Source organism: Pagrus major, chromosome 9 (assembly GCF_040436345.1).
Source record: "Pagrus major chromosome 9, Pma_NU_1.0".
Lineage (NCBI taxonomy): Eukaryota > Metazoa > Chordata > Actinopteri > Spariformes > Sparidae > Pagrus > Pagrus major.
Genome location: NC_133223.1, coordinates 5,006,468 through 5,016,623, shown reverse-complemented (window position 1 = coordinate 5,016,623; position 10,156 = coordinate 5,006,468). Strand labels below are relative to the sequence as shown.

Genomic DNA, 10,156 nt, shown 5'->3' with positions numbered 1-10,156 from the left:
GGTGTGTCTGGGCCCCAACACTAAACACAAGACTCTCAAACCATGGGAAATAAGTGTTTAATACAATTTTTTTAAAAACACAATGATAAAAAGCAAAATGTACAACTCTCCATGATGGAATGGCTGGAATAACACTGACATTTAGTAAACCCTGATGGGGACTTTGTTGAGCTAAATACATCATTTAAAAAATGAACTACTCAAACCTGGGCGGTGTTTACATCACTGAATACCTAAACTATACTTTCTGTGCATTTGATCCCTTTCCTCCCTCAAAACAAAATAACATGCATAACAATTAGGTGAGACCCATTCTCGCAATTATGAATACTAGCATCTAAGATATGTACAATGATATTTTATCCTCTTTGAAAAGTAGTTGTCCTGGTCCTAGCATTCAAAGAAAACTCCACTGATTTAGCATTTGCACTTCTATAACAGTCATTTTAAGAAAGTATCAAAATTGATGCAGCAGAACCACAGATACATATTTCACAAATGCTTCTTCCTTGTCATGTTTTATGCTAGTAGGTGCTAATGTAGCCTCAAGCAGAGATGAGGAGCAGCTACAGATGTCTGTAAGCTCACTTTTTCCTAACAACGCACCCCGAGAGTTTATTGTTTCAAACCTGTAGTCTTCAGCTCCAGCCAACACAGCTCCCAAAAGGCTTAGCACAACATTTCTCACATATGCAGAAGTACTTCTCAGACCTATAAACAAACACTGATGTGTAAAATCTGCAGAATTCCCCTTTTAAAAAAAAATACAGTCATCGTTTCAATATGATAATGCATTTGTGTTTGCTTCATCCGTCACAGAGAGAACTGCAGGTGTATTGCCAGTACCATAAAGCAGCAAGCAGCCATTTTGAAAATTTGACTGAAGAAAACAACACGTACACCAACACTGTGGCTGATCAAATATTAAATAAAACTTTCAAAAGTATACAAGACAAGCCATGAGCATTTCCAGAATCATTATTAGATGGCTCCAGGCAGACTAAGCTTTGCGAGGATATGTAGACTTGACGGTTCTTCGGGGTCAACACCTTATATGAAAGTTTGCAAATCTCCTTATAATACTGAAAAGTTACTCTTAGCACTTGTAATCCCACGGAATACTAAAATCCTCTAGACACTCTTCAGAGAAATACTGTTATCTGTAAATATGTACGATCTTCAGCAGCCAGCAGCTTCACTGAGCCCAGCTGGGTTAACAAGGTGTTTTACCACTGGATTAGCTCTGGTTCTTGAACCAGCTCTGTTTGGAATCTTGGTGCTATCGAGCAAACCAGCCCATGTTTACCCAAGTTTAAAGCAGAACCAAGGATGGTTATCAAGGATGCGTTATCGATGAAGGGTGTTGTACAATGCACAACAACCTGTAGAGCACGACACGCCCACTTGAGTTCTCAGCTCAGGTCGAGGACAACATGCTATATTTAGGACCCACCAATTTTAAGAGTTTGAACCAATTTATTTCTTGTGGAAACGCTCAGAACAGGAATGGAACTGGTTCCATCTTGGTGGAAAAGCCCTTGTAGTGTGTCAGATGTCAGTCTGCATATTGTTAGTACCAATGTACAAAGGAAACCATGACAGTCTCCCACATGTATATATACACATCCTGCCTCAGTCTATAAGTGAGGACAAAAACTGTCTGACCTGTGTCACTTTGACACATGAGGAGGCGAGGGAGACGTTGATGTAAAGGTGTTAAGCATCTTGGAGGGAAAGGGAAAAGGTTGAGAGTGGAAACAAAAATGTGTTCATCTGTGATGGAACGCAAATCAAAATAGTAATTTGTGAGCTGGGCCAAAAAGAAAGAAAAACACTTTCCCCTCTTTTCACCACAAACAGTGCTGTTTACATAATGTGCAGAAATCTGTGCAAAGTGTTTGTGCTTTATCGTATTGTAACCATTCCATTAGCACCTGAACTGATCAGACGCTGGAAATCCCCTGAAGTGGATTTACATACTGTATGTGTAAAAGTCTGCCATCGACTAGTTTCTCTCACCAACAAATCTGTAGAAAAGTTTGGACATAGATCATTTCTACATAATACCTCATTGTCATTATGGCTTCATTAAAAACATTTTAAAAAAGTGCCAAGTTCTTCTACTTTAAAGTCTCTGTTAAAAGGAAGGGGTCATTAACATGACGGCCAATCAATAGTTTGGACATCCATGTTCATTTGGATGTTCTCTTCAGAATTCCAGCAGTTTAAATCCTCGACTTGAGTCTGCGGGTGAAGCTGCAGCTGTCAGTTTCCCTGCTCACATACAGGTGACTTCAGCCTTTCCCTCCTCCTGCTCAAAGCCACCTTCCTCCAGGTGGGACAGGGCGCTGGGATACCCCCCTCCGAACACCGGGAAGCCCCCAATGCCTCCAGCGGTCGGAGACAGCTCCTCTGAAGGGACAGGGTTGCTGACCGCACGACTTACAGAGCGACTGGACACGTCACTGTGCACAGACAGAGCCTGGAGATAGGGAGGGACACAGAGAGGTGTCACATTTATTATTCCCAAACAGAATGCAGGAATCTGACTTTGAATTATGCTTCTCTGGCTCCAAGGTTATTCTTGGTGTTCATGCACACTTACCTCCAATGATTTTTAGTCACGTTTCAACCACACTTGTATCATTATACCATGAAGCTGGCTCACTTTAAACCAGAGATGTGGATTTATTACATTACATTACATTATTATATGTCTAAGACAAATGACCCTGATGATGTTGTTAGTAATTAACACCACTGAATGCACTCACAAAGCTACAACTCTTGCATTTCTTTGTTAACCTTCATTGAGCCACAGCTTTAGCTTGAGCGCTGCCACAGCAAATGAAGTGCAACTTCTACTTTGTCCACCAGGGTGCAGTGTAGACACATGGCTAGGCTTTCCCTGCAATTACAGACCAAGATCAGTCAACCTTCCTCCATTGATGGGTGATACCGAGTTATTGTCTTGTTTTTCACTAAATATAACTGAACTATTTATGAGACACTCTGTTGAGGATAACTGCTGCCTTTTCCAAGAAAGGTCTATCCAAAATATTAAACACATGAAAGATTTTTGAGTAATAACTAATGAATATGAGGACAAGAAAGTTACAGGCATTTATTCTCGCACTGTCTAGTCTTGTATCATCATCTATGTTTGATCATTAAATGCTACATCAGCAGGGGAATATTTGCTTATTACAGGTGATGGCACCAGATGGCTAATAAAGAAACATGTTTACATTCTTCACTTTTGTGTTTTTAAGATGAAATATTTTTTAATATTACTATTTTTTAATAATACATTTCATAATACTAATAATTTAATAATACCCTGCTTATTTTCACATCCAGCAGTTACAGAGCAACATTATCAAACTCCTGAGGGGAATCTCTGGCTCTAACAGCTGCAGTTAAGAAACAACACCATGAGAGCAGTGAGAGTGAGCCAAAACAGTAAGGTTATGGCTGGACAGCTGAAAGTCACTATAAAGCTTTGTAAAGCTGAGGAGAGAGAGCTGCAGATTTGGATGATAATCTTTCACACAGTTTTTAAATTGTCATCTGACACAGTGTCATAAAAATATAGATTACAGCCACTTTAAGTGTAATCTTTAGAAATACAGTTTAATGTTCAGCTGTGTAATATCTGGCCTCAGTTCATGTCTGTGTCACAACTTTTTGTGACACATGGTGGAAAAATGTGTTGGTTATAATAAGTGTAAAGTAATCCCAGGATTGGTCAGCCTCTACTCTGTATCACTTCAGTCTGTCACCCTCTCCGGCCCTCCTCTCACCTGGTTCCTGTGTTGACCCGCTGCCTGACTTCTGACCGGCCTCTGGAGAAACACAACCTGCTTAGTGGCCAGGTTCCCATCACTACACACACACACACAGGACGATGGTTAGCTTATAGAACAAGATTAAAAATGGTATTGGTACAGAGCAGACTAAATTAGTGACAAATATATTTTCATCAACATTCTCAGAGATACAGCGTGTGTATTATCTACCTGTCGTGTCGGATGATAGGAGTGGGCAGCACACAGGTGAGCAGCCAACCAAACTCAGCCAGAGTGTGGAGGAGGGGCCCGTAGTCTGTTTTCACATTGGAGCCCTGGGTGCAAACACAATATATGCACATATAAGAGTTACTTACATAAGTCAACTGATTTTAGAGACAGGCTCCAATTTTTGCATTCCCTGCGTTTGATGAGTCTATTTGGTGATATTTTAGTATGAAGCTTCCTTGTTTTATGATCTGTTCCCATTTATCCTGATAAAGTTTTGTGACTGCATTATGCTGTTATCACAACTCATCACTTCCTGTATCTGTTTCAAATTAAAAGCTCTGTAGCATTTCAGTGGACGGAATCCCTTCATCTGTTAACAAGGTTTTATTGTGACATATTTGCAGGAATGTGTTCATCAATGCTTCATCTGTAGCCACTGCCATCTTGTGGCACTTATATATGACAACAAAACACAGTTTTGTTCCTGTATCTGTAATTAACAGTTATTACTGGGAACACCTGAATTATGTGCTGGTGCACTTAAACGAAAATGTTAGGCACACCAATGCAACCAGTGTAAAAAGTCTGCCTGGAGCTCTGTTTAAAGACTCAGTGGCCCTAAAACACACACAAAAGGTATTTTAACCAGTAAGGTGGATTACCATTCCTGGTGGATTACTTTATAACATCAATGCTGTGTTTCTGCTGTTTACATCACCATCGTTGTGATAAAAAAAGGTAGTTGCTGCCATCATAACTTCCACAGTTATAACATCCTGTCTGTGAGTATTACAAACCATTGTGATGTCTGATAAGCCTTTGAACAAATTAAACTGTTACTCAAACTGGAATTTGTGGATCGTGTTTCATTGTTTCATTAGACAACATGTCTCTCACCAACTCAGCCCCTTGTGCTGTTTTCAGTCTGAACCCCCACTTAGCCACAGTAGTATCTAGCCATGCAGAGAGATTTCGAGGGTAATTTAATGTAGGTGTTGGTTGAAATGAGTCTTTAATTAAGTATGAAAACCTGGTGTCTTTCTTAGTCCTCCAAATATAAAAATGCTTACACCCCAACTCTACCTCCCCTTTGTTAAATAAAGAACAAATCTAATCATTAAACAGTCAATTCACCTGAATTACAAAGACATTTTCTACCTTAGTTGATTATTCTGCACTTTAAACAAAACTACTGTCTATACAGCCCAAAAACTACTATGTGAGATAATATTTTTATGCATTTAGGTGAACTGACCCTTTAAAGTAAGACCTACTGCCCTCTCACCCTTGTACAAATCATGCTGCCTGTCTGTCCATTTTCATTTCATTTCGTCAGAATGAGGCCATGCAATGATCATTGGAAGGCATTCTCAGTCTCTCTCAACACACACAAACAAACACACACACACACACACACACACACACACACACACACACACACACACACAGAATCTCTACTGACCTCGATGACAGTCCACTGCTCTACGACGATGGTGTCATTAGCAGGAGGAGAGGTGCTTCTCTCCTCATACACAAACAGGCCCTCCAGTGATCTGGGCACTGGCTCACCTGAAACACATATACACAGTAAGTGTGTGTGAAAACGTCTATATAGTCATGTCTTTGTCATGATATGGTTCACAGGAAAGAATACAGAATAATCCACATGCATGAAATTCATACTGACAGGTAGCTATGACCAATACACAGTTAATCTTTTTAGTACTGAAAGACTGCTAAGGAAAGAAGTCAATGAGAGCATGTCATTGGGCTGATAATGACCCAGTTATCAGAAATAGATTGAGCTCTGTTTGAGTTCCCATGTGTTCATGAGAGGAGAGGAGTGTAGTGTGGAGGGCTCTAGTTTCTGCCTGTGTGTGAATGTTACAGTGCGTATATCTCCATTTATTCCAGGCCTCAGAGGTCTACAGATGATGTGCATGTCTGCTATGCCGCAGAGGAACAGGAAGTGAGGTTGCTAAGGTCAGGAAGACAGCTCCAAATATAGATGAAGTGGGAGAGAGGAGGGACAGACTGCAGTCAAAACAGGAAGTGTCTGATTTTGTGTGTGTGCGTGAATCACTGTTTTATGAGAAAAGATAATAATGCAGAGGGTAGAGGAAGAAGAATAACAACCAGCACCAGCTGCCCTTAAACCCATGACCCTTAGGCTGGTTTTGTTCTTCACTCCATTTATTTACAGGCTGATGCCTATGGAAGATTTAAAATGCCTAAACAGTGTTTCATTTTTATGCATGTTTAAAGATCAATTTCATATTTTTGTCTTTTATAACTGGATGAATTGTCTATTCTTGCAAGGAATGTTTCATGCCACATTCACCATTATATGGTTCACTGAATGAAACACAATTCAGTTATTAAAGACAAACGTCTGTTCACCCTGCTGCCATCTGGCGAGGGATACAAAAGTATCCACTGTCGTACCAACAGACTATGAAGCAGCTTCATTCCTCAGGCTGTGAGACTCTTGTACTCATCCTCAACACTCCAAACTAAAAATAGTTTTGTTCTTGTGTAGCATAAAGGAACTACAACTTACATTTCATTGTTCAACCCTTGGCTGCAGAATGACAATCAAATGAACCTTGAACCTGACTGGCCTTTATCCCAACGTTTTTCTTTTAGCGAGGGTTGCTGTGGTGCTGAAGTTTTCCCACCGACTTATAACAATAATAGCAACGATGCTGTAGAATGCTGTGCGAATTTACTGTTAATGCAGATTTAACACTTACAACTGCTGCAGCTTCACAATAAAAAGAGTGGTATTTTGAACTTGGCTAGTTACAAGAAATGCATTGTTCAGTGATTCTTCATCAAAAATGCATCTACAGAACAAAACATAATTTTGTTCACATCTATATCATCAGCCATCTTCAGCATTTGTTGACAGTGGATCAATTTACATGTCCCATGTCATGGGAGTAATGGAACAAGAAGGAGCTGTTAGATGAAGAGCTGCAGGTGACAGGCTGCACACTCAACTTCTCAGTGAGGTAACCAACTCATTTTCCCTAATTAACGTTATCAGGTTCTCTGTAAGCATTGGGTTTAAATCTGAAATATTGCCAAATAGTCACTTTTGCTATTACAACAAATCCTCCACCACCCTCTCCTCGATCAACTCTCCTTACTCTCTTTATGTTATAAGTGAAATGTGACTCCTGCTACTCTGTGCTGTGACTCTGCAGGCACTGCAGAGAGTTTGTAACTGAAGCATCCATCGTCCAACTAAGCATTGATTTAAAAAAGCAAAATGATGGAGGGGGCGGTGGTCAAGTAATATAATTGGTGTATGCCCAACCACCATGTAACCCCCCAGATCCACAAAGAATACGCGCAGAGCAGACCGCAACTGGATCAAGCTGCACAGAGCAGATCGAGCCAGATAGGAGGTCAATGCATCCGGTCAATTTTCAGAAGAATCAAGGGGTTACCCCACGGCATGTCTCTGTTACCTGATGTGTGCGGTGCGGTTTTGTTCCGCCCTTCTCGCCGCTTCATATCCCACTGGGAGCGTTTCAGAGGCAGAGCGTCATGCGTGCCTCATATTGTTAACTTGCTGATTGACAGTGATTTAAGTCCAGCTTCAGCTAACATCAAACCAACCTTTAGGTGTGTCCCAGTAGACAAAGGAGTCCACCAGTGACCAGCCTTTGCGGTAGTAGGCTGCAGTCAGCTCAAGCCAATCAGCCTCCAGGGCGCTGACCACCTGGCCCTTCCTGGAAACACGCATGGAGAGCGCCCCTTGGTGGTACTGACAAGCCAGTGAGTCCAGAGGAGCACAGCCAGGGGCCCAGGAGTGGAAGAAGACCAGCAACCTCAAGTCTGGAGGGAGGGAGGGAGAGAAGCAGGGGGAGGAAAGAGAGGGCGGATTATGAGAAATAAATGCACTTGTCAACAGGATTCGGTTTGTCAGAAAGGCACCACATTAACCTACATTCATCACCGGTTACAACAGAGAGATAAAAGAAAGGAAGGAGTGTGATGTGAAGAGCAGTGAGTATCTCACCGGGCCTGTACGTGTTCTCCTCCAGCTCCCTGTCTCCAGGCGGTGTACCAGGAGGGGTGCGTGGAGGGGAGCGGCAGCCCCTTTTTGGACTGTGCACCCTGCCATTGGTGATCCCGCTAATCTGCTGGAGCACCGAGCCAATGAATCGAACACCCCCCCGAGCACTGCTGTTCACCTGCCAGATAGACAACCAGCCACACGGTCACCATGTAGCTCACCATTACAATAAAGCAATGTTGAAGATTTTATTACTCTCTTAACACCACACTAGTAGTCGTGGTTGGATAGTAATCAAAACCAGAAAGAACTGAATGTGTAACAAGTCAGAAGTGTGAAATGGATCACTTCCAGTGTTCTGGGTCTGTTTTGAACTGAATTTATTGGCATTTTCAGTGAAAACATGTGCGATATCTCAGTTTCCCAGAGAGAAAAACAGCATCTCCAAGCACTGTTAATGTGCCAGTTTGTTTTACAATACTCTGATGGGATGCATAAATCATTCAATAAACATACTACAAGGAGCTTTTAACTGGTTATGAAACGGCTTTAATTTAATACTGATGCCTTTATATGACCTACATAAGCAAACAAGACCATCAGAGAGAATTATTCTCCACACATCAGATCAGAAAGTCATATTAGCATTAAAATGTACAACCATGATTTTCATGCCTGAAGGACTTCAGGATGACTTGATGAACGTGTGGATTTTTGAGGCCTGAAAGGTTGAAAGTTTCTGGTATTTGTCCTAAAACTTGAAATTATTCAGTATTTCAAACATTTTAATCCTGCTCAAGTCCTGGTGCCGTGAAAGTATTTTCACACATTATATTTATGTTCCTGAAAAAGTGGAAATAATCTTTGGTGACAGAATTGACTGCTTCTAAAATTTATTTGGGGGACTCATTTATTAGCGCAACACAAATACCTACTGACGATATTATTAGCTGCCAGAAAGAAAGCTGTAACATGAAAATGGTTACAGGCTGAACCTCCAACAAAGACTGACTGGACAGATATTGTTACTGATGTTCAAGGGATGGAGAGAATAACTTTTCCTCATAATTTACAGGCTGATAAATTCCTGCGATACTGGGAAAAATGGATTGTGTACGTGACCTCACAAGATGATCACTGACCCTTTATTATATGAACTGACATGTTTATTCATCACTGTAATACTTATATGAATACATAGGTGACCAACTGTCTGTTTGGACTAATGTGTTAAACTGTTTTTCAATGTTCTCTGGAAAAAAAAAAAGTATAAAAAAAAGAAATATGAAAGAAATAAGAACTGAAAGTATCCAATATTTTACTTGATTTCAGGTGGCTGAAGAGGTGAAGGGGTATTGAAAACATGAATGTACTCAGTATTTTGTCTTAAAAGCTTTAAAATAAGAAAATATGAAAAGGTTTTTAGGGCGCACTCACACTTGGCCCAGTTGCTCCGTACCGTGCCGAAGCATGACTGTCCCTCCTCCCCAGTCCCCCGCTGGCCTGCACTCACATTGTTCCGGCCGCAACCGGGCCAAAGCACAGTTACCTCTTGTACAACTGTCATCACGTCATAGTGCGATAGCAGCACAGTGGAGAACAACACAGAGAACACCACTTTACTGACTTTTTTGTGGCTTTTGTGTTGTTTTGGTCATAGACAGCTCTCTAACATTCCTGGATTTCTTGATTATTCAAGGCTGCGTAATATGCATGATTATACTTCATGTCCACGTTGCGCACCTGTGTTTGTGCATGAGCAAGCGTACCGTGCCGAAGCACACCTCTTCCAACCGTGCCAGGGCCAAGAAAGTGCACCGTGCATGAGCATGGTACAGAGCGCTCACATGAGTCAAACACACTGGACTTTGGGGGTCAAACGTGCTCGGGCACGATGCAGATTGCCTAGTGTGAGTGCCGGGGTGACAGGGGCTTGTCATGGGTCGGCCACGGCTGCGAGATGTCACCGCAGCCTGCTTGGAGGCAGGGCAGGCGCGCTTTGGCCCTACTCCAGAGAAGGTCAATCTCTGGCATGGATCAGCTCAACTTGGTGCAAATAGCAAATCAGCGCAGTGTGACTCAGTGTGGCCAAAAGTGCCAAAGGAAAAGT

The 10,156-nt window shown here is 41.7% G+C and overlaps 1 protein-coding gene across 1 annotated transcript in view; it reads right to left on the bottom strand.

Moving 5' to 3' along the window:
• Nucleotides 1–71: 71 nt before the first annotated feature.
• The window catches only part of rftn2 (raftlin family member 2), a 29,700-nt gene continuing 19,615 nt past the window's right edge, over nucleotides 72–10,156 (bottom strand). The window contains exons 4-9 of the mRNA XM_073473767.1: nucleotides 8,050–8,224; nucleotides 7,647–7,865; nucleotides 5,482–5,588; nucleotides 4,020–4,123; nucleotides 3,804–3,885; nucleotides 72–2,482 (exon numbers count right to left, since the gene is read on the bottom strand). Coding sequence (XP_073329868.1) covers nucleotides 2,279–2,482; nucleotides 3,804–3,885; nucleotides 4,020–4,123; nucleotides 5,482–5,588; nucleotides 7,647–7,865; nucleotides 8,050–8,224 — 891 coding nt within the window. The 3' untranslated portion in view covers nucleotides 72–2,278. The remainder of the gene's footprint in view (nucleotides 2,483–3,803; nucleotides 3,886–4,019; nucleotides 4,124–5,481; nucleotides 5,589–7,646; nucleotides 7,866–8,049; nucleotides 8,225–10,156) is intronic.